This window comes from Rhinolophus sinicus, linkage group LG12, assembly GCF_036562045.2.
Source record: "Rhinolophus sinicus isolate RSC01 linkage group LG12, ASM3656204v1, whole genome shotgun sequence".
NCBI lineage: Eukaryota > Metazoa > Chordata > Mammalia > Chiroptera > Rhinolophidae > Rhinolophus > Rhinolophus sinicus.
Window position 1 is genome coordinate 34,124,790 of NC_133761.1, and position 26,382 is coordinate 34,151,171.

Here is a 26,382-nt window from a genome sequence, read left to right on the forward strand (position 1 = left end):
CTGACCAAACACTGGCTGAAAAATAAGCTATTCTGATCTGGGGAAATTATTATTAAGTCAGGCTTAATAACAAAATCACATGCATCCTAGCAGGCCAGAGGCCATGTGCATGACCAAGGCTATGCCCTCTCAAGACTGACTGGAGAGGAAACTTCCAAGCTACTAAGCTCTGGCTGATCTTGGGGCAAAAACATAAACTCCCCAAGTTTTAATAACAGCCCCAAGCCACATAAACACCAAACAGTAAAGAGTAAAAAATTTGGCTAAAGGAACCTAAGCACAACTGTTCACCAATATGTGGCTTATGCAGACCTGGGGGTGACTCCTAAGGAGCCGGACTAAAAGTGAAAATCAGGGAAAATAAAAACACTCTGAACAGGGACATCAGAATTTGTACATGGTTGGAGAAATAGACTTCATAAAATTAATACAACCAAGTCATTAAACAAATAAAGGACAAAATAAAGAACCAAAATAGTATCACCCTCCAGTGGGTCTGGGAGGGGAATGGAGAAGAATCAGTATCCAGAGTTGCTAGGACATATTATTTAAAATCTTCAGTTTTCAGCAAAAAAAAATAATATTATGAAACAAGAAAGTGTAACTCATACATAGGAAAAAAGCAGGCAATAGAAACTGGCTTTGGGGGGCCCAGCTATAGGACATACCAGACAAAGACTTGGAAGCAGCTGTTACATTATGTTCAAGGGACTAAAGGAACCCATACTTAAAGGAAGGTATGATGACAATGCCTCATCAAATAGAGAATATCAATAAAGAGATAGAAATTATAAAAATGAACCAAATGGATATTCTGGAATTTAAAAGAATAATAACTGAAAAGAAAAAAATCAGCAGAGGGGCTCAGTAGTATATCTGAGCTAGCAGAAGAAATAATCTATGAACTTGATGATAGATTGATACAGGTTATATACAATCTGAAGAACAGAGGAGGGGGGAAAGGAAGACAAGTGAGCAGAGCCTAAGAGAAATGTGGGACACCATTCAGTGCACCAAAATATTCCTAATAGAAGTACCAGAAAGAGAAAAAAACAAGGAGAGGGCAGAAAAAATATTCATAGAAATAATAGCTGAAAACTTCACAAATCGATGAAAAACATTAATCTACACATCTATGAAGTTCAAAAACCTCCAAGCAGGATAAAAGCAAAGAGATCCACACCTAGATACATCAGAGTCAAAATGCTGAAAACCAAAAATAAAGAAAAAATTTTGAAATCAGTAAGAGCAAAATGACCCATTAAATACAAAGAAATCTCAATAACATTTATAGCTGATTTCTCCTCAGAAACAATGAAGGCCAGAGGACAGTGGAATGACAAATTCAGTGTTAAAAGTAAAAAACTGTCAACCAAGAATCTCATATCCAGTAAGACTCTTTCAAAATTGAAGATTAAATAAAGAAATAAAGATAGAAGAAGCTTAGAGAATTTTCTGCTAGCAGACCTGCTTTGATTAAAAAAAAGAAAAGTGAAAGGGAGATATTCAGACTGAAAGCAAGTGACATCAAACAGTAACTGGGATCTTGGGATCCTAGCCTCACAAAAATAAAAGCAATTATAAGGGAATACTATAAATAACTGTATGCCAACAAATTACATAACTTAGATAAAACGAATAAATTCCTAGAAAGATACAAACTACTATAATTGACTCAAGAAGAAATAGAAAATCTTAATAGATCTATAACAAGGAAAGATATTGAATTAATAGTGAACAATCTTCCCACAAAGAAAAGCCAAGGACCAGATGGCTTCACTGGTTCTGTCCACCAAAAACATAAAGAATTAATACCAATCTTTCACAAACCTTTCCAAAGGAAAAAACGACAGGTTAAGTTTCTGACTGATTCTTTGAGGCCAGAATTATCATGATGCCAAACCAAAGACATCACAAAAAAATAAAACTACAGACCAATATCCCTTATGAATACAGGTATAAAACTACTCAACGAAATATTAGCAGACTGAATTCAGTAACATATTAAAAAAAGGTTATACACCATAACTAAGTGGGATGTACACCAGGAATGCAAGGTTGATTTAACACCTGAAAATCAATATAATACACCAAATTCAATGGGGGAAGAATAGTCTTTTCAACAGATGATGTTGAGACAACTGAATAACCACATGCAAAAAAGAAAAAAACAACAACAGAAGTTGGATTCCTACCTCACACACGATATACAAAATTAATTCAGAGACCTAAACATAAGAGCTAAAGCTATAAAACTCTTAGAGTAAAATATAGGAATAAATCTTTGTGACCTTGGTTTAGGCAATGGTTTCTTAGCTATAATACCAAAAGCACAAGCAACAAAAGAAAATTTAGATACATTGTACTAAATTGAATAGACTCTTCTGCAGTAAATATTAACACCAAGAAAATGAAATGTCAAACCATAGAATGGGAGACAACATTAGTAAATTACACATCTGATAAGGGATGTGCATCCAGAACACATGAAGAGCTTTTACAATCTATAATAAAAAGTCAAATAGCCCATAATAATAAAAATTGGGCAGAGGATTTGCATACACACTTTTCCAAAGAAGATATACAACTAAGAATATGAAAGGATGCTCAACAACCTTTAGTCATTAGTGAAATGCAAATCAAAACCACAATGAGATATCACTTCACACCCAGTAGGACAGCTATAACTTAAAAGACTGATCATAATTAGTGTTGGCAAGCACTAAATTGCAAAAAATTAGAATACATTAGTGAAAATGTGAAATGGTACAGACACTTTGGAAAACAGTTTGGCAGTACCTCGAGAAGTTAAACATAGTGTTCTCATATAACCCAGCAATTCTACACCTTGGTATATACACCAGAGAAATGAAAACACATGTCCATACAAAAACATGCATGAATGTTTATAGCAGCGTTAGTCATAAAAAGCCAAAAGGCAGGAAAAACCAAATGTCTATCAACTGATGAATGCATAAATAACATGTGGTATATCCATAAAATAGAATATTATTCAGCAATAAAAATGAGTTAACCACTGATACATGCTAGAACATGGATAAACCTGGAAAACATTATGCTACATGAAAGAAGCCAGCCACAAAAAAGCACATAGTATATTATTCCATTCATGTGAAATATCCAGAGTAGGGAAATCCATAAAGACAGAAAGCAAATTAGTATTTGCCAGGTCTTAGGAGGGAGGTAGAGGAGGTAACTGTTAATGAGTACAGGTTTCTTTTGGGGCTGATGAAAATGGTCTACAATTACATTGTGGCAGTGGTTGCACAATTCTGAATTGTATATTTTAAATGAGTGGATATTATAGTATGTGAATTATATCTCAATAAAGATATTTTTGTTTTAAAAAACTGATCATTTACTTCTCTACCGGGTCTTTCTCTTGGCATTAGAGAAATATTTCTAAAAACGTTTTAGAGAAGGTTAACTAGTCTCTATGAACTAGTTCCACTGCCATAGGAAAATAGTACATGAATACATTAAAGATTGACTGGTAGCTCACTGTTGACTGGTTATATATCTCTGATCTATGCATGTATATCATCTAATGAAGCTAAGCCAGAACGCTGATAAGCAAAAGTAGAACTCCACCCTGGATAATTCCTGGCATTAGAGCCTCAAGTTCTGTAAAAAAAAAAAAAAAAAAAATTAACTCAATTTAATTCAAGGCTCTGATCCCTATCTATTTCATTAATTCTAAGAAATTCTGCACAGTGAGGTCACTTGGAAGGAGTCAGTTTTTCTATCCTATTAACATATATCTCAATTTTCTACAGAATAATACTAATGTTATAATAAATAGAAATTATCAAGTGATAGGGCTGATAAGTTTCATGGACTAATAACTGTATATTCTTCATTTCAAAAGTGACTCTACACAATCAGCTTTCTTTAAGAAAATATACAGAAGAAAGTGAGGCAGGAAAAAGGAAGGAACAGAGTTTAACAGTAGAGAACTCATTAAGCCAATGCAATGGGAAATGATTACATTTTCCTTGTTATCATCCAAATTATAACATGAATCATGCATGCCATAATACATTATGTCATATGATATTAGTTTTATAAAGTACACAGAAAATTGACTTAAAAAGACAAATGATACCTTCTGGGGGAGTGCCAATGCTGCTGCCAAGACCCAAAATAGCCATCTTGTGCATTCTCGGCTCCAGCATCACAGCAGATTCTTCTCCCCTTTCCCAATGGGGTATTTTGACTGGCTCCAGGTGAACATTCTCCAGCCCATCATGCTTCAGGTTTTGGTACATGATTTGGATGGCTTTTTCTAGGCTCTTGGAGCCACTTAATCTGGGCCCAACAGTATCAACCAGAAGTGCCAGTCGCTCATAGGATCTGTTCTGGGCTTTACCATAAACAGCAAGGTTTATGATTGCTTTAGCAATATCTCCATAGTGGGCTATTTCTTCTTTTATTTCTTGAAAAGTCCTCTGAGACATGTCATTCCTGTATATAGCTTTGCCAGAGTTTAGAGATAAAAGGTGAACACCAACAAATGCATAAAGAAGGAACTTCATTTTGTTTCCAGCTTGTTTTCTTCCTGCAATAATCTATGTAAATAAGAAACACATTTTAGGGGGAAAGAATCTCACAGTTATCTACCTATAACCCAGGGATTCCTTTTTAAACAGGATTCCCATTCCCTTACTGCCTAACTCCTACCATCAAATTCAGGAAACATAAATCCCAAAAATGAAGAAGTAAAGATGCAATGATTGGCCTTATTAATAAGGCAGCATTTATTAAAACCATAAAATCATATGTTACCCTGTAATTTTGTTTAAAATATACTAAAATGTTAAAATAAGAAGATAGGTAGGAAAGAGAGAGAAACAGTGGTAGCAGTAGTGGAAGCAATGATAGGGCTAGGACAGTTATCTGCTGCCCCTCCCTCTACACAGAGTATAATCCACATGGGTTTCAATGATATGCAAACCTCTTTACCTATGGAACTCATACTTTGAGGCCCTTTTTGATGTCACCTTTTTTTGGTGCTTTCCCTAACCACCCCCTCCACATTTATTCTTCACAATAACTCTATTATTCCTTTCATTTTACAAATGAGGATCCTGGAGTAGCAAGAGATTAAGTAACTTGCCAAACACACAAAGGTTTTTTTTTAACTCTAGAGCCCATGCTCTAAACAGTGCTACTCAAAGTATGGTTTGTGGACAAAAGTCAGTCCACAACTATTTTTCACTAGTCTTCAATAGATAAATACAGACATTAAGAGTAAATATATCCAGTTTTGTACAACAGAGTAGTCAATAGTCCCATGTAGCTATTTCTGTTTTAATTAACTTAAATTAAATATTTGATTTCTCAGTCATACTAGTTTTATTTCAAATGCATATAACAACCTGTGGTTAGTGGCTATTATACTGGGCAGCACAGATACAACAGTTCTATCATCATAAAAAGTTCTACTGGATAGCACTTGTTTAGACACCTCTATGGACAATTAACAGAATAACTATACACTGGTTAAACCTAACAATTAAAAAAATGTGTTAATCTTATGTCTCTTGTGTTTCATTTTCCTAATTCACTGCTATTGTAATTTGCAAAAGTATCAGTCTCAACAAATTCAAACTTTTAAAAACTGGTCCTTCACCACAAATAATTAGAGAAACACAGTCATGAACTACTGTAATATATAGATAAATTCCAACTTCAAGCAGTACATAAGGACTTTCAAAATATGGGCCAAATGAGGGTTTCTGGTCAAGATGGCAGAGTAGGTAAATGCTGTGCTTACCTCCTTTCATAACCACAGCAAAAAAACAACTAAACTACAGAACAACCATCATTGAGAACCACCTGAAGTCCAGCTGAACCAAAGCCCTACAATTAAAGACATACAGAAGAAGCCACATCAAGACTGACAGGAGGGGCAGAGACACAGAACAGGTTTGTCCCACATCACTGCATTATCATTAAAAATGGGGAGGGAGATCTAGGCTGTGGAGGTACACCCCTAGAGGAGTGAAGGGCCCCACAACATACGAACCTCCCTAGCCCAGGGTTCCAGTGTCAGGAAGAGAAGTCCCCATAACTTCTTGCTGTGAAAACCAGCAGAGATTGTGGCGGAGGGAGACAGAGGATGGCTGCACTCCCAGGTGCACCTCTTAAATGGCCCATGCACAAACTTACTCACTGATGGACTAACTTGACCTGAGCTCCAGTGTTGGTGCAGGAGCTCAAAAGGCACTAGGCACTTATGAGGAGAAACTGAATTGTCTACTGCAGGACAAAGGCTCAAGGGACACTTTGTCCTAGATGGAGAAGCTGGCAAATGCCATTGTTTCTTTGTTGAGACCGCCCATCTCCTGGTGGGTGCCATATTTGAGTCTCCATCAACCTAGCTAACACTGCTGGCCCCATCTTGGTGATTCCCTGAGATGCTGCCCCACCCAACATGTGGACCCACCCAACCTGCTTCCAGAGGCTTTTCAAAACAAACAGCCTGTCTTGGCTCATGCTGAAGATTTTCCTAAAACCTCTCAGATGTTCACAAAACCCAAACAAGCAGCATCTGGCTTCAGCATGTCCCATACCATTAGCTGAGCAACCCTAATTCCGGCACTACTGATAGCTGGCCTAGGTTCGTGGCTTGGATTCTCCAGGCACCTTCAAGCCCAACACAGGTGGTGGCTGTCTGTGGATTGCTTTATGGTTCATAACAGGTGGCCCAGGACAGGGCACAGACTACAGCTAAAATTGGCCTATGGCCAGGCTCCTCACAGCAGGTCCAAGGGCTGACACACCATGTGGCCAGCTTCAGCCCAAGACGTAGAATCACCTAGCTGCCACTAAGGACAGCACACACAAAGGGCAGGATGGACAGAAACCAGAACCATGCTACAGCAAATTCTGCTCCCTAGGCTCAGCCCCTGAACAACAACTCCTCCACTGTAGTCACAGCCAGTCCTCACAACCAATCGTCCTCAGGGTCAATCCTTCTCACTGACATGCAAACAGCAAACAAGGTTTAACTGCAACAGGAGGGCAAACACAACCCACGCAAGCAATACACCTGGAGCACCCAGCTAGGGTGACCAGAGAGACTGTGCTACTTGGACCCACAAGACACCTATGACATAAGGCCACTCTACTAAGACCGGGAGGCATAGCAGCCCTACCTAATACATAGAAACAAACATGCAGAAGCAGCCAAAATGGGGAGACAAAGAAACCTGTCCACCCTCCCTCCCCCTGCCAAAAAGCAAAACAGAAAAAATCTCCAGAAAAAGAACTAAACAAAATGGAGACAAGCAATCAACCAGATGCAGAGTTCAAAACACTGGTTATGAAAATGCTCAGTGATCTCAGGGAGAACTTCAACAAAGAGATAGGAAACATAAAAATGGATACTGAAAACATAAAGAAGAACCAGTCAGAAATAAAGAATACAGTAACTGAAATGACGAATACTTCCAAGGGAATCAATAGTAGATTAGATGAAGCAGAGGACTGAATCAGAGATTTAGAAGATAAGGTAGCAAAAAGCACCCAAAAACAGGGGGGGGAAAAAGAATCCAAAAATATGGGGATAGTTTAAGTGGCCCCTGGGACAATATCAAGCATACCAACATCCGCATCATACAGGTACCAGAAGGAGAACAGAGAGAGAGAGCAAGGAATTGAAAACCTGTTTGAAGCACTAATGACAGCAAACTTTCCTAACCTGGTGAAGGAAATAGACATACAAGCCCAGGGAGCACAGAGTTCCAAACAAGATGAGGAGGCCCACACAAAGACACATTATAATTAAAATGCCAACGCTTAAAGACAGAATCCTAAAAGCAGCAAGAGAAAAGCAGTTAGTTACCTACAAGGGAGCTCCCATTAAGACTATTTCTCAACATAAATTTTGCAGGCTAGAAGGAATTGGCAGGAAATGTTTGAAGTGATGAAAAGCATGGACCTACAACCACCTGATTTCTCAACAAAAATTTTGCAGGCCAGGAGGAATTGTCAGAAAATATTTAAAGTGATGAAAAGCTTGGAACTACAACCAAGATTACTTTACCCAGAAAAGTTATCATTTAGAATCAAAGGATAAAGAGCTTTCCAGACAAGAAAAAGCTAAAAGAGTTCATCACTATCAAAACAGTATTATAAGGACTCTTAGAGGGATTTCTTTAAGATGAAAAAAAAAATCAAATAATTACATAGGTATCAACAATTACTTTCAATGTAAATGTACTAAATGCTCCAATCAAAAGATAGGGTGGCTAAATGCATAAGAAAACAAGACCCACATATGCTGCCTATAAGAGACTCACTTCAGATTGAAAGACTCAAAATAAAGGGATGGAAAAAGATATTTCATGAAAATGAAACAAACAAATAGACAAAAAGCTGTGAGAGCAATATTTATACCAGACAAAATAGATTTTAAAACAAAGGCTATCACAAGAGACAAAAAGGACCCAGTAATCCCCCTTTGATGTATTTATCCAGAAAAACCCAAAATGCTATTTTGAGGGGACATGTGCATCCTTATGTTCCTTGTAGCATTGTTTCCAATGGCCAAGATGGACAGGCAGCTTGGGTGTCCATCGGTAGATGAATGGATAAAGAGGAGCTGGTACATATATACAGTGGAATATTGCTCAGCCTTGGAAAGGAATGGGTTTTTGCCATCACTACAGCATGGATGGACCTGGAAGGCATTAAGAGGAGTGGAGTATGTCAGAGAGAAAAGGACACATGCAATGTGATTTCACTTACATGTGGAATCTAAAGAACAAATAAACAAAAAAAACAGAAACAAACTCATAGATACAGAGAACACTTGATGATCGCCAGATGGGAGGGGGTTGGGAGTGTTTGTGAAAAAGGAGAAGGGAATAAAAAGTATAAATCGGTTGTTACACAGTAGTTATGAGGATGTGGTATAATGTAAGGACTATAACCAATAATAGTGTAGTAACTATATATGGTGTCAGATGGGTACTAGATTTATTGGGGTGATAGATGGGAGAGGCATTGGGGACAGGGTGAAAAAGGTGAAGGGATTAAGAAACAGAAATTAGTAGTTATAAAATAGTCGTGGGGATGTAAAGTAAAACATAGGGAATATAGTCAATCATATGGTAATAAGTATGTATAGTGCCAGGTGGCTACTAGATTAGCCAGGGGGATCACTTCTTCAATGATATAAATGTCTAACCACTATGTTGTACACCTGAAATTAATATAAAACACTGAATGTCAACTGTAATTGAAAAGTTAAAAATCGGGGGGAGGTGAAGGGGTATTAGAGGTTCAAAACATATGGTTCCGACAACTATTTCAACATCATCTTTCCATCTACCTCTCTAGGGTGCATATATTCTTATACTCTCTCTCTCTCATACTCTCTCTCTCTCTCCCTCTCCTTCTTTCCTTTCTTCCCTCTCCCTCCCTTCTCCTCTCTCTCTCTCTCTCTCTCTCTCTCTCTCTCTCTCTCGCTCGCGAGCGCGCGCGCACATACACACACTAGATACCAATCACTTGAAATGTGGCTAGTCCAAATTGAGATGTTCTGTAACTGTAAAATATATATCTGATTTGATCTTTAATATCAAATACTACATATTTAAGTATGAAAAACAACATAAATATTTAAGTATATTGAATTAAATAAAATCTATTATTATGAATTTCACCTGTTTCTTTTTACTTTTTAATATGGCTAGTAGAAAGTTTTAACTTACATATTTATACTTGTGTTGGACAGTAATGCTTTAGGTGTATTGAATTTGACACCGTTATTCAGATACCCAGGCTCTTTCATAACTGAGTCTCTACATATGTGCATTTTCTTTTACTGCAAAGCCCTTCTGTTTATCCTATTCCTCTTCTTCTGGCAAAGCTCTCCATTCCTTTTTTAATGAGAATACTTAAAAATCTATTTTTCTGATAGAGCCTCTTCAAACAACACCCCAAAGTTCTGTGCATCATTGTCTGTGTTTCTACCATAATTAATATATTATCAACTAATACATTTTCTCAAAGTCAAATAGAGTAAATTATCACATACCTTTAATCATTGTACCCATATACAGGCACTCAATATATTTTTAAGGAGTGAATGAGCCTTTAAACTCTCTAGGAATTAGCTTCCTTACTGTATGAGAGTACTGGTCTTGCCTCCTTCACAAAAAGCTTTAGGAACAAACACCTGCTACCATATTTAAAATATTTTTTAATTATGAAAACTCCACATTACTGCTGCTTTCCTTTTTATTATAACTATATACATGCATCAGTTCTTGGTTTCCACAGTCACCATAATAATGCTTGTTTTTTTAAGCTAAATTTTATTACTCAATCAATATTTCACAAGATTGCAATGTATTCTTGAAAGTACATTTTTCCAATGTACTGTTGAGACAAAAAAAAAGTGAATAAGCCATCTATTAATTAAAACTAACCACAAGTATCTACTTCTCATTAAAAATTGTCTAAGCATTCTGCAAACATTCATTATTTCACAAAACATTTGTAGTGATGGATTAGAATCATACAATGACAGCATTGTGGAGATACAAGAGAGCTTAGGAATCCTAGTCCATACCCTTGTTTTTTTAGACAGTTCATCAAGGCCTTTGTTGTGATTCCCAGGCAGCAGATAAATCAGCAACTACAATCAATCAGGTAACTGGAGCAACTAGCAGAGACTTCCTGGAGGATTAACAGTAGATAAATATTGTGTCTGCCGCCTTTCATGAACATACGAAAATTACAACTAAATTATGGAACAATCAACCTGGAGAACCATCTGAAGTCTAGATGAACGTAAGTTTTATAACTCAGGATATAAAGGAGAAGCCACACTGAGACTGGTAAGAGTGGCAGAGATGCAGAACGAGCCGACTCCCAACATCCCTGTGGCAATTGAGGACTGGGAGGGATATCTCAGCTGCAGCAGTTCCCGCTGGAAAAACAAGGGAGCCTAGCCCCACACCAGGTTCCACAGCCCAGAGTACTGGTGCCAGGAAGAGGAGCCACCACAATATCTGGCTGTGAAAAACAGTGGGGATTCCGACCAACTGGGTGGGAAGGAGGGCTATGGGGAGCCCAGACATCCTCTTAAACAGCCTGCACATTAATTCACTCACTTGCCAGCACTCACCTTGGCACTCACCTTGGGCTCTGGCAAAGGGATGGTGACTTGAGGGGCATCAGAGACATATGGGGGAGATTGAAATGTCACCTCATAAAACATTTGCAATTAGGTGATTGATAGTTGTTTATTAGATAAGCATTTTGCAACTACATACATATTAATATTTTTAAAAATTATTTTTCTACCAAAATATCCCAAGAAATACTGGATCAAAGATAGGGACACTTTTTATGAGTTTTGGACATCATTCTTAGGGTAATGATTCTTAATGTCAGTCTTGCACAAAATATATGTTATAGGATAGGTATAATGATTTCCAGAAATCAAGACTACTGGTACTGGGGACATTTTCTGTTTAAAGAAATTTTTTATCTTTATCAAAAAACTGACCTTGGGATATGCATTAATTTTTGCATTTAATAAACTATATGTGGATGCCAGTGGATGCCAAGCTTCAGATGAGGACTGGAGGACAGTCGCCATTTTCTCTGTGTGGGGACTTCTCCTGTGCAGCCCACAGGAGGGAGCCATTTTTCCTGTGTTAAGCCCTCCTCGATGCCGGTGGCCAAATATGCATCTGAATTGGTCTGGAGAGCTCCACTACTCTACCCTACTGCCTTCGTGAGACCCCACACTACCCAACTCCCCCAACACCAGAGGTACTTGCTCGGAGAACAGCCAGTCCCACCTGCATTGCACTGTATCTTCAAAAATTATCAGAATCCAGTGGCCCTAAGCAGATGGTGACTGGCCTCAGCGTGCTCTGAGGCTTTATCTGAGTAGCTCCAGGCTCAGCCCTGGCACCAAACCAAAATCTACATTAACCCAGTGAACACAACTTGTCCCACTCTGATGACTCACTGAGACCTCACCTCATAAAACTTGCATACTGCAAAAGGCTTTATCAGAGGCTGAACCTAAAGGGAGACAGAAAGTGGCAGCAGGCCTCAGGGTGTTCTGGCTTTTTGCAGAGCTATGTCAGGCCTGGTACTGGTGGAAGCCATCCTCAGTTCACACCATGGACTCTCCAAAGTGCCTCCAGGTCCAGCACAGGCAGTGACCAACCACAGATCGCATTGCTCCTACCAGGTAGTCCCCAGCCAGTCACAGACAGTGGGTGACCTGGCCCTGGACCAGAGTCCCTCCCAAGAGGCCCCACTACCAACACACTTAGAGATTGGCTTCAGACCACAGCAGAGTACCACCCAATTAGCCCCACAAGTGGCACATACAAAGGGCAGTCTCAACAGGCACCAAAGCCCATTTGGGTGGTAATACACACTTAGTGGGGTAAACCTCCCCCACAGCAGCTCATAAGCTGTGGATGTGGCCAAACCCCACAGCCAGTCAGCCTGAAGGTCAATCCCACCTACTGACATCCAGTAGCAATCAAGGCTAAACTATAACAGAAGGGCACACACAACCCATGCAAGGGTCACTCCTGGAGAATCTAGAGCAGGTGACCAAGGAGATTGTGCCAGGGCACCTACTACATAAGGTTGCATGGCTGAGACTGGGAGATGTAGCAGATCTACCTAATACATAGAAACAAGCACAGAGCGGCAGCCAAAATGAGGAAACAAAAAAATACATCCCAGGGCAGCCGGATAGCTCAGTTGGTTAGAGCAGGAGTTCTCAACAACAAGGTTGCCAGTTCAATTCCCACCTGGGATGGTGGGCTGCACTCTCTGCAATTAAAGATTGAAAACAGCAACTGAACTTGGAGCTGAGCTGCGCCCTCCACAACTAGATTGAAGGACAATGACTTGGAGTTGCTGGGCCCTGGAGAAACACATTGTTCCCCAATAGTCCCTAATAAAATTTATTGTTTTAGAAAAAGTCCCAAATAAAGAACAGGAGAAAACTCCAGAAAAAGAACTAAACAAAATGGAGGCAGGCAACCTACCAGACACAGAGTTCAAAAAAATGGTTATGGATGCTCAAGGAACCTACTGAGAACTTCATCAAAGAGACAGCAAGCATAAAATAAAGACATAGAAACCATAAAAAAGAACCAGTGAGAAGTGAAGAATACAATAACTGAAATGAAGAATGTACTAAAAGGAATCACCAGCAGACTAGATGAAGCAGAGGACTGAATCAGTGACTTGGGAGACAAGGTAGCAGAAAACAACCAATTGAAACAGCGAAAAGAAAAAAGAATTTTAAAAAATGAGGATAGTTTAAGAGACTTCTGGGACAACATTAAGCATTCCCATCATAGAGGTACCAGGAGAAGTGAGAAAGCAAGGGATTGAGAACCTATTTGATAAAATAATGATGGAAAACTTTCCAAACCTGGAGAAGGAAATAGACATACAAGTCCAGAAAGTGCAGAGAGTCCCAAATAGGATGAACCCAAATAGGCCCACATCTAGACACATTATAATTAAAATGGCAAAAGTTAACGACAAAGAGAGAATCCTAAAAGCAGCAAGAGAAAGGCAACTAATAACTTATAAGAGAGCTCCCATAAGACTGTCAGCTGATCTCTCAACAGAAACTTTGTGGGCCAAAAGGAACTAGCAGGAAGTATTCAACGTGATGAAAAGCAAGGATCTACAATCAAAATTACTCTACCCAGCAAAGCTATCATTTTAAATTGAAGGACAGATAAAGAGCCTCCCAGGCAAGAAAAAGCTAAAGAAGTTCATCACCAGTAATACAAGGAATGTTAGAGGGCCATCATTAAGATGGAAAAAAAAAATCAAAATTATGAATAATAAAATGGCAATAATTACATAGCTATCAAAATTAATTTCAATGTAAATGGATTAAATGGTCCAACCAAAGGACACAGGAGGGTTGAATGGGTAAGAAAACAAAACCCTTACATATGCTGCCTACAGGATATTCGCTTCAGACTGAAAGACACACAGACAGAAAGTAAAGGGATGAAAAAAGATATTTCATGAAAATGGAAATGAAAACAAAACAAAACAAATATCTGGGGTGGCAATACTTATACCAGAGAAAACAGACTTTAAAACAAAGCCTGTAAGGGAAACAAAGGACCCAGCATCCCACTTCTGGGTATTTATCCAAAGAAATCCAAAACACTACTTCATGGGGATGGGTATATCCATATGTTCATTGCAGACTTGTTTACAATAGCCAAGATATGGAGGCAGCCTGGGTTGATGGATGAATGGATAAAGAGGAGGTGGTATATATATACAAAGGAATATTGCTATGCAATGGAAGGGAATGGGTTTTTGCCACTTATGATGGCATGAATGGATCTGGAGGCTGTTTATGTTGAGTGGAGTATATCAGCTAAAGAAAGACAAATGCAATGTGATTTTGCTTAAACGTGGAATCTGAGAACAGAGTTAACAAACAAAACAGAAACAAACACATAGATACATAAAACATTTTTATGGTTGCCAGATGGGAGGGGGTATTGCAGGTGTGGGTAAAGAAGGAGAAGGGATTAAGAAGTACAAATTGGTTGTTCCAAAATAGTTATGGGGATGTAGGGTATAGCATAAGGAATATAGTCAATAATATTATAGTAACTATGAATGGGGTCAAATGGGTACTAGATTTATTGAGGTGATAGATGGGAGGGGTATGGGGCAGAGTAAAAAAGGTAAAGGGATTAAAAGTTCAAATTTGTAGTTACAAAATAGTCATAGGAATATAAAGTAAAGCATAGGAAATACAGTCAATAATATGGTAATAACTATGTACAGTGGCAGGTGGGTATTAGACTAGTCAGGAGGATCACTTCTTAAATTACATAAATGTCAAACCACTGTGCTGTACACCTGTAATTAATATAAAATAACATTGAATATAATTAATACATTTAAAGGGGGGAAGGGAAAGGGGAATAAGAGGTACAAATTTCCAGGTATAAAACAAACAAGTCATGGGGATGTAATGTACAGCATGGGGAATATAGTCAATAATATTGTGATAGCATAGTACGGTGTTAGATGGTTGTTGGACTTACCATGGTGATCATTTCTTAAGGTATATAAATGTTGAATAACTACGGTGTACCCCTGAAACTAATACAATATTGGATGTTAGCTACATTTTTAATAAAAAAAATCTTTAAAAACCTTGAAAATGACTGATGTAATTCTTGGCTAGAATGCATAATTATATATCTCTTCAACAGAGTACTACAAGAATCTTTTATTATTATTGTTTTTAGAAAGGTACATTAGCCCAACTAGGATGTTTTCATTAATAGTAGAAAATAATAATTACTATGAGTCTATATTTGGAGAGGCAACAAAATGGAACAAAATATTGCTATATCACATTTCACTTAAAAACACTGTGCAATATAATATGTAATTTAGAAACAGGGATATAATCTGATATATAATTTGTACATTCCTAACAAGAAATAGAGATCTTTTATAAAAATTAAAATAACGAAGTATACAGACAGAATAAGGTCAAACACAGGCCAATAATTGAGGACAACTTGAAGAAATTATCTCCTAATTCACAAATTTAGGGTGACCATACATGAAAAAATTCCTTCTAGACCTGGAGTCAATCCAAATAAGAAGGCTGACCAAAGGCACCAGTTTATTTGTATAAAAGGACTAAAAACACTAGCCCTCCTCAGTGTGAAAAGACATAGGTCAAAAGTAGAAATATTTTGGTATATAAAATCAAGAAGGGTTTGGATAAGATGAATACAGATTTAGTACCAAATCCTCTCATACTGGTACCTATGTAGTAGATCAGAGCTAATTTGGGGGAAATAAAATGTACAATTTTAACAGTGAGTGATAAACCTGCAAAAAATTTACCTAAAAAAAGAGAGGATTGAATAAAATCATGAATGACACAGTCATTAGAAGCTGAACCCTTTTCAATCAACCACAAAACACTGGCACCACACTAACCCAAGTAAAGTTCCCTATGGGATCCCCAGGAGGCTTGCTAATCTGAAAGACTGTTAATCTGCTATAGCTCAGAAATACAAATGCCCCTTTACAGTCATTTCAGTCAAATAAAAGGAAGCAAGCTACCGTACTATTTTTCTATAGTCTGCAAAGGGAACAAATAATTCTATGGTTATCAACAAAGACAAATGGTATTATGCATCTCAAACATTTCCTCTTTATTAATTGTAAAAGATGTTTTGTTTTGGGTCATAATTTCATCTCTCCGTTCATTTAACAAAAAGTTAAGAGCATATACTAAGCACTGAAGACACAAATGTATAGGATAAGAACTACACCCTCAAGGAGCCACCAAGTGTAATAGGGACATAGATAAAGTACCAGCCTCTATAGCTGAGGTAGTTACAAGGCTCTGTGAGAGCAGATGGGAGGAGACGATTAGGAGGACATGTGCTGGAGCTGAGATATGAAGCGTACGCAGTAATTTACCGGTGGGCATGTGAAGAAAATGGGCATGGCATTGAAGAAAAGGTAACCTAACAGAGGAAAAAAACTCATGCAAACACATAGGGGCTTTATGAAACATGGCCTCTGGAGAAAACAGAAAGTAGTTGGATGGGAAATGGGGGGAAATGGTAAAAGATACACAATAATAGGAAGAAATTATTCTCCAAGTTTGGACTGAAAAGATCTAGTGTGTGAAACTATGAATACACCGTATGTAGTAATACAAAATGCCCTAAGGTGCTGTAACAGGGGATACACTGAACGTTTACCACCCCTCATGCAGCCAGGAAAGGAATGAAGAAAAGTTTCTTTCTGGTCTTTACTACACCGTCTCCCTAGCACAGAGAATTCACCCAGATGCCACATCAGGACAAGGACAGCATATGAAGTACCTCAAAATCTCCAAACAAGCCACTACTTATTACATATCTGGTTATTCCTTGGAATTTGCACAGAGGGAAAAATAACCCATGCTTACAGAAGATACTTAGTCAAGCAATTAATTTACAAAGATACTCAAGATCTTCTGTTTAAAATTCCTAAAATACTAATAAACCAATTGACAAAAAAATAAAAATCTACACTCTTGAGCAATTAAAGGACATCTGAAATGTTTAAACTTAAATGGTGCAACATTTTTTAAAAATACTCTTTATTCTTACACACAAAAGGTTGAAGTCATTGTTGTTTTACTTGAATTCGAACTGGAAATACGGAAATATTAAATGCTATACTCTTCAAAATGTTAAACAACTATTTTTAAAACCCATGCTATATCATGCCTTTGAATTCAGAAACGTATATATTCAAAGGCAACTTTGGAACACTATTTGAAAAAGATTTGCTTTTCATATATTGTCTTCACAGTCCAGATTATCTTCATCACAAAAAGAGATAAAATTCTTCATACAATGTTATTTTCATTTTTTTCTACTTAAATCTGGAAGCAAACTAAAGCAAAACCAACTTTTCTCCTACTGTGAATTATATTCTCTCTAATAATAGCTTTATATTTTGAGGAAACAAAGCAAAACCGTTTGCTTCTATTTCTAATTTTTTTCCTAAATATTATTGTTTGAAAATGTCTCATGCTATGATAGAAAAGGCCAAAATGAATAGGGTAAGTGAAGTGGAAAAGGACAAAATGAAAAGAGAATGTGCTGAAAAACAGAAGGAATAAGATTTAGGAACTGAAATTCTTACTGACTTTTTATTGTGTCACTTTTTCTTCTTAAGATTAAATATACCACTTACATGAAAACTTAAATATTTCTCCTAAACCTTCTTCCATTGCTCAACAAGATTTACTGACATAAATTTAACTCTTAATCTTCTGTCTAGAGCATGTAACAAAAAGACCAGAAATGCTAAATCCTAACACAGACCCAGGCACACTGAAGTTCACTTCCCAACTCCTGCTAATGCTCCTGGATTTATAATAATTAGCCCTTAACGACCTTAATGAAGATTTGCTTCCATATTCAATTCAAAGTTCAAATAATACTGGGCTTCTATTTTCCATAGCTTATATTCCACTTATTCATTCAGTTGTTCAACAACGCTCATTGAGAACTTACTATATACCAGAAACTGCAAGAATTTGGAGAAGATACAAAAATAAGCAATACTCAGTTCCTACTGCTCAATATCCATTTTCTCTTTTTCTTGCTAAGCAAACCCCAATTTTGTTTGGAGAGCAAAGTGTCCAGCCCCACTAACCTAAGTCAATTGTTGTCAACATGGATGGTACTACCCCAGGAGGCATTTTGAATGGAGGTGGGGGATATTTTTTATTGTCGTAAGAGTATGTGGTCCTACTAATAATTAGTTGGCAGGTGCCAGGGACCCTAGCCATACTGCTATGTGGAGGACAATCCTGTACACAAAGAACTCTCCTACATTCCACACTGATTTCTTAAACATTAAAAACCTATTATCTGAGCTTTGAACCTAACTCTATTGTACCTGAAAATATATATAAAAATGGATTTTGTACAGCTTTAATGTATGTTGACTTTTAAAAGAAACAACTACCATGTCCATCAAGGAAGGACTATGCTACAATTTTGTTCCGAACTTTACCAAAAGCTGGTCATCATTGCAGTAAAACACCAGTGACTATGCTGCTTCTGGTATTGGAAACACCATCACCACACCCTCGGGCCGGTCTGCATTTGTTGCTGTCACGTTCACCATGCAAGCATCTGAGAACTTCCTTATGTCATCTAGTCCAGTCATGCCTTGGAATTTACATTTTGAAATATGTACTTTGTTAAAAATTACTTTAATTTCTCCTTTATATTACAATTAGGATAGCAGACTGATTTATTTGAAAATATACATCAGCAGATTATCTATGATGCTTAATTCATGATAATAAAGCCAGCATTATAATTTTTTTTAAGAGTCATTGCATCTGATAGGGTGGGGAACTACTGATTTAAGGTAATTTAACAATTATCTTCCTTATTCTTCCAGCCAACCTTCCAGACAGAGGAGGCCCTGTAACACAGTTCTACCCAAAGAGATCCAGAAGCAGCTGAGGAGAAAGTGGTCACAATTCTAGATCTACATCAGCTACCTTGAAACCATGAGGGCAAGTCCAAGAGAACTGGTCCTGACATCACTAAGCAGCTGAACCAATACCAGCACCACCAACTTGTCTGATATGTGAGAAAAATAAACTCCATTTATTTCCGTCACTGTTAGTTGGATTTTCTGTTCTTTGCAGCTGTGAATACATTTCCAACTGCTTTACTATAATACTTTAGGGGCTTCTCGGGGATCCATAATTAAATATATTGTTTATTGTAATTAACACCATAAGCAAGGCCTAGGATTTGGCGTAAGGTCTACCTAGACTTCCCACATGCACTTAAATTCTAAATATCCAATATCAAACTCAAATTCTTCCTTTCAAACCTGCTTTTCCTTTGTCCCCCATCCCCAACCACCCCCCCCATTAGTAAGTTAGAAATTGCAGTCAGTGTGTTATTGAATTCTTTCATCTCTCAGGGAGAACAGGTGAACAGTTAGTTGGCAAATCGTGCCTGTAATTCCACCTCCAAATTCTTTCTTGACTCACTTCCCTCCTCTCCACCCTTATCATTACTTCCCTAGCTCAGAACCTCATATCCTTCATTTGAAACACTCCCTCACACATCTCCCTGCCCTAATTTCAGGTTCACGTCCAATCCATCTTCCAGATTGCCCCCAGTTTATCTTAAACCCAAATAGAATGACTTCTTTGCCTAAAACATGTTTGCTCACTGTTTATTATCAGTGTTATGGGTTTGGTGTTTTCTTTTTTTTAAGTTTATTGGGGTGACAATTGTTAGTAAAATTACATAGATTTCAGGTGTAAAATTCTGTATTACATCATCTATAAATCCCATTGTGTGTTCACCACCCAGAGTCAGTTCTCCTTCCGTCACCATATATTTGATCTCCCTTACCCTCATCTCCTACCCCCCACCCCCATTACCCTCTGGCAACCACTAAACTATTGTCTGTGTCTATCAGTTTTTGTTTCTCATTTGTTTGTCTTGTTCTTTTGTTGTTTTTGGTTTATATACCACATATCAGTGAAATCATATGGTTCTCTGCTTTTTCTGTCTGACTTATTTCGATTAGCATTATTCTCTCAAGATCCATCCATGTTGTCACAAATGGTCCCATTTCATCTTTTCCTACCGCCACATAGTATTCCATTGTGTATATATACAACTTCTTTATCCATTCATCTATCGAAGGACATTTTGGTTGTTTCCATGTCTTGGCCACCGTAAACAAAGCTGCAATGAACATTGGAGCACACGTGTCTTTATGTATAAATGTTTTCAGATTTTTGGGGTAGATACCTAGGAGAGGGTTTGCTGGGTAATACGGTAATTCTATCCGTAATTTTTTGAGGAACCTCCACACTGCCTTCCATAACGGCTGCACCAGTCTGCATTCCCACCAACAGTGTATGAGGGTTCCTTTTCCTCCACAGCCTCTCCAACACTTGTTACTATTTGTGTTGTTGATGATCGCCATTCTGACTGGGGTGAGGTGATATCTCATTGTGGTTTTTATTTGCATTGCTCTGCTGATTAGTGATGTTGAGCATTTTTCCATATGTCTATCTGCCATTTGTATGTCCTCTTTGGAGAAATGTCTCATCAGGTTGTCTGCCCATTTTTCAATTGGGTTGTTTTTTCGTTGTTGAGTTGCATGAGTTCCTTGTATATTTTGGATATTAGCCCCTTATCGGAGGCACTGTTTGCAAAAATCTTCTCCCATTCAGTTGGTTACCTCTTTATTTTATTGATGGTTTCTTTTGCTGTGCAGAAGCTTTTAAGTTTCATATAGTCCCATTCATTTATTTTAGCTTTTACTTCCCTTGCCTTTGGAGTCAAATTCATGAAATGTTCTTTGAACCCAAGGTCCATAAGTTTAGTACCTATGTTTTCTTCGATGCAGTTGATTATTTCAGGTCTATGCTTAAGTCTTTGATCCATTTTGAATTTATTTTGGTACATGGTGACAGATAGCAGTCCAGTTTCATTCTTTTGCACGTGGCTATCCAATTCTGCCAGCACCATTGATTGAAGAGGCTGTCTTTTCTCCATTGTAAGTTTTTTGTTTCTTTGTCAAAAATTATCTGTCCATATTTATGTGGTTTTATTTCTGGGTTCTCAATTCTATTTCATTGGTCTATGTGTCTGTTTTTCTGCCAATAGCATGCTGTTTTGATTACTGTTGCCCTGTAGTACAAGCTAAAGTCAGGGATTGTGATACCTCCAGCATTGTTCTTTTTTCTTAAGATTGCTTTGGCTATTCGGGGTCTTTTGTGGTTCCAAACAAATCTGATGATTTTTCGTTCTACTTCTTTAAAAAATGCCATTGGGATTTTGATGGGGATTGCATTAAATCTGGATATTGCTTTGGGTAATATGGCCATTTTAACTATGTTGATTCTTCCAATCCACGAGGTTTGGCTTTCTAGTCTTCAAAATCATTCCGTGCTGCTCCCCCAACTTTACATTGCAGCCCCAACAATCTGTTTATCAGTCCCTAAAGTTATAGAGCACTTCTACCTCTCTAATTTTGCTCATGCTGTTCCCTCTGAAAAAAAAAAAAAAATGCCCTCTTATTCTTTCTCCATTTGGATAAGTCAAAATCATGATGTAAGGTCCAGTTCATTGGTTTCCAACTCCTACGCAGAACTATTTGCTGCCTTTTCAATAGTGTACTGTATGCTACATGCTTTTGTGTCTGTCACCCTGCTATTAATCACTTAATAGCGATAAAATTTTACTTTTATAAAATTCAACAAACATGTTCTCTACAAGGAATGTATTTTATTTTGTATGCTAAGCAAATAGCACAATACCTATCAATAAATATTTATAGAATAAATGAATTAATCAAACAAGTAGTTACATTTCACAACAGAGTTATATAGTGCTGATGCATCACTTAAATGATTACTTCTGCTGCATCAGACATTAGTTTGCTCCTTTTAACTATAGCATATTCACAAGACCCTTTCATAAAGGAGTCAAGAAACCTAGGACTTGGTCCTGGCTCTCCCTCTCCAGATGCATGACCTTGAACAATTTATTTCAAGTCTCTCTTTGTGTGTAAAATAAGGGGTTGCATTTCAGCTCTAACATTCTACTATGGATTTTCTTAAATATTTAATATCAGTCACACTTTTCTTTACACCCCATGTTAACACTTGATTTATCACCTTATAACAAACTCTTAATTGGTTCATATATAAAAACTAATACACAATCTATCATTTTATCTCCTCCTACCAGCCAACTGAAATTGAACTCACAAAGGTCATAAAGGATGCCTTGTTTCTAAATCCAATAAAAACATTTCATTTCCTATCATACTTGACATCTCAAACATTGAACATTATAGACAGTCTCTCCTATTCCAAACTCTTCTACCTACATCACTGCTCTCCTTCCCAATCTTTTTTGTAGGGTCCATTTCCTCCATCTACCCTTTAAAATTTACTGTTTTCTAGGGCTGTCTTCTTGACCCTCTTCTACTACTCGTACACATTCTAACTGGCAATTTCATTCACCCCAAGGCTCTCTTAGTTTAGATGCCTAAAGACACCTCAAACTCAACATATCCAAACCCTTTCATGACTTTTCCTCCAGAGTCTGCTCTTCTCCCTGAACTCCTCACTCTTGGTGTATAGTGTTTACACCACCCCATCATCCTGACCATTTGGGACATCTCACTCTCTTTTAACCCTTCTGCCACTTAATCACTAAGTACTATCAAATTTAACTCCTAAAAAGCTCTCAAACCCATCTTTCCCCTCGAAATCTTCTTTATCATCTTGGTTTCTGGCCATATTACCTTAACCTGAACTACCACGGCAATCTCCTAATTGATCTCCCTGACTCCAGGCTTGTCTTCTCCTATATAATCTCTTTGCTGCAGTGGTTATCTTTCTTCAAAATATTTACACTAAAAATGTCAGTCTCTCCCACTAAACTATAGACTCAACATGGGCAAGGACTGTGTAGAATCATCTTTGAAACCCTAGGATCTAGTTTGAACCTCTAGGACCTAGCATTGATCCGGCATTTAGTAGGTACTGAATGAACATAGGCAGGAAATATAGGAGGTGATTCCTGACTTAGTTTTGGAAGACTCCAAGAGCTAGCAGGCACATGGTTGGCCAGACTAAAGAGTAGCTCTCCTCTCTATATAATTCAAAGAAAAGTGCTGAATCTGTTACATGTGCTCAGTAAATATATACTATCTTGAGCTGAACTTTTCTGTTTAAGTAGATTAATTCCCAGATATAGGACCATTTCTCCTTAATGGCATTCACGTCCTCCTTGCAACCTGTGTCTGTTTTTCAGATTAAGCATTCAGACTGTATTTGTTGATATAACTTTTCGAGTATCTATTTTTCACACAATGGTGGACAGGAGGGCAAGACAGAAAAAGAAGAAAAGACCAGGCAAGAACCTCTTCTCCCACTGCAACTTCAATTCTACTTGCTATTTTAGCAAAGTACCATAGTGTTTAAAATCCTTAGAAAATAAAAACAGGTGAATTCTGAATAAAGTCTGTAGAGTATACCAATGGCAATTTCCTGGTTTTGGTATACTATAGTTATATAGATGCTACCATTGGGGGAAGCTGAGTAAAGGACACAACAGATTCTCTGTATTATTTTTGCAACATCCTGTGAATCTGTAAATCTGTTTTAAAATAAGACACTAAAAAGAAAAATAAGTCCTACCTACCTGACTTTTAAACTTCAAACATTTTTTTAAATATTGTTAATATTTATACTTCTGGAAAAAAATCACACAGGAATAAACCAGAACTGGTTCTGTTTGTTAGAATCAGACTCCATGATAGGGAAATGAGTGTCCCAGGCCCATCTCTCCTACCGTCTTGACTAAGATTCACCTGTATCCAACAGCTTCACCATTATTTTTCCTAAGAGCCATGAAAAGGAGGCTTTATTTCAAATGTCTTTGCCACTTAACATGTCACTCTGAATAAGGTACAGGCATTGTAAGGACAAGGGAGGATGACTGAAGGAAGAGAGAGAAATCCTAACGGCTGGGAAAGAAGCCAGCGCATGATTTTCCCCACTCTTCTTCCACTGGCTCTGGGAGTTCCTACAGGGACATCAGATTCACGAGGTGATGAGAGCAGGGCAAACGGTACACTGATTGGCACTCCCTTACCCAGAGGGACTCCCAGGAGCTCTGGGTTGGGAGGTGTAGGGTGACAACCTTCTGGGAGTGGCCCACCAGGAAACCCCTCTCCTCACACTGAATCACGGCTCCACTCTACAAATGTCAAGTGACCTTCTCTCTCTTATCCCTCCTTATCCCATCAGCAGTAGCTGGCTCATTTTGTGTCCCTGACATTTTACTGTTTATTAGTGAGCAGTTTTGAGTTTGCCTCCTAAGAAAATTAATTGGGCTCACTTTACTAATCCTTTTTCTGGATTTCTTTACCCCTTTGAAGTTTCTTGAATGTCTATAACAATGAAACTTAAATTCCTGCTGTTCAAAAGTAGACATCTTTGTCATACAGCTAATTGTAACTAACTTTTGACCTACATCGTGATGGGACAGAGAGAAATAAATATGAAACTGCCTTACACACTGCTTAAGTGAAATAATATGATTAAAATTCTCATAAATGAAATCAACCATGAACCCTAGGACAAACTTTGCCTTGCAAAATCTGCACTGAAATTCAAACATGACACGACACAGCTCTCTGTCCCTTGGTTCGCTGAGGATGCCAGGCTGACCACGAGGATGGATGCTCTTGAGAACAGGGTCTATGGTCTGTGACTTTGTCACATGGCCACACACCTGCAATTAGCAGCCACACCAAGCTCATACAGTCAATAAAAGTACAGATAAATCATGAAGAATGCAGTTTACACTCTTTGGAGCTAAATACAAAGTGGGTAACCCTGGATATTAGCAACTTTGAGGTCCTACAGTCTAAGAGAAACTAAGAAAGGGGATGAAAGGAGATGGGACTGTAGCCTCATAAAGTCCTCATTTTCTAAGATTTGGATGCCCAACATAAGAGTAACAGGAAGTGTTTTATTTCTGCCAGTAAAACCAGTGAAGCATTTGTCTTCAATCTGGTGATACTAAAAAGCTATCACAAGGCACAGCAGCCTCTTCCAGAGGCAGGAGAGAGAATCTAGCCTTCCTCGAATCAGACAAAGCGCAGAAGTCTTCCAGAGATTCAGCTGCAGAAAACTATAAAGCTAGAGATATATAGATTTAATTACCATTCACCAATATAGGGTTACAGTAAGCTGACTGTACTAATGTCTTTTTATTGCTAAACAGCATACTTCCCCCATGTATCTTCCCCTGAAATGGTTAATAACAAGTTCCAAAGAACACTCTGGTAGAGATATTAGTAATTTGCTTTGGAACATGCCTTTCAGTTTCCCTCACCTAAGCCAGGCTCCCCCAGCCCATAAACACAAAAGCAGAAAGACCCTCAATGAATCTTGCTGCAAACACAGTTCTCCTTACAGCCCAAGCCAGGCAAGTCCATTTAGCAAGTTACTTACTGCAAAATTTGCTCTTAAACTTGTCAAAGACATATATGAAAATGCTGTTAAGGTTCATGAACTTAAAAAGAAAATACCATCTAGCTACATACTGTTAACTCAACCGAGATTCACCATTCAGTTTTAAAATCTGATATGCGAGTACATTTTTCCCCAAATCCTAACATTTGCTCTTTGTCACACAGCACATTAGCAAACACTGGCTGAGAGCACACACTTACTTGCTTTGCAACAGTGTGGTCTCCCTCCTTCTGCAATGGGAGCACACAACATCTGTTGCTTCAGGCTCTTGCACAGGAAAAAGAGCTCTTCTCAAGGGTGTCAAGGGGAAATTAATGTGCTGATTCCTCTCTGTCCCGGTGGTCAGACATTAATCAAACGTAGCAAAAGAAAAGAGTCCAGCCAAATAGATTCACAGTAATGGAGCTAAAACAATTATTCAAAGTGCTTAATCAGTGAATGTAAAATAAAACCACTGTAGCACCAAATCAGTGTACAGCCAGCAAAATAATCCTGGGGAGAAAGAACAATCATAAAACAAGTTTTCTAGGAAGTGGAGAAAGCAAGGTAATACAGCAGATGTTTGAAAGCAGGAAATTAAAAGGCAACTTAAAAAAATTTTTAAGGAATTAGAGAGACACTGGAGAGAGATGAGTTTGGAGTGTGGAAGAAAGACCATGGTGGGAATACATCCCAGTCCAGCGGTGAGAAGGGAGGAGAAAAGAACTACAAAAGAGGCACTGGAAAAC

At 38.0% G+C, this 26,382-nt stretch overlaps 1 protein-coding gene across 3 annotated transcripts in view; it reads right to left on the bottom strand.

Annotated features, from left to right (window-relative positions):
* Positions 1–26,382, bottom strand: part of CPQ (carboxypeptidase Q) — a 262,903-nt gene that overhangs the window by 115,087 nt on the left and 121,434 nt on the right. For all 3 annotated transcript variants that reach the window (XM_074316337.1, XM_074316338.1, XM_074316339.1), the window contains exon 2: positions 4,127–4,589. In XM_074316337.1, coding sequence (XP_074172438.1) covers positions 4,127–4,589 — 463 coding nt within the window. The remainder of the gene's footprint in view (positions 1–4,126; positions 4,590–26,382) is intronic.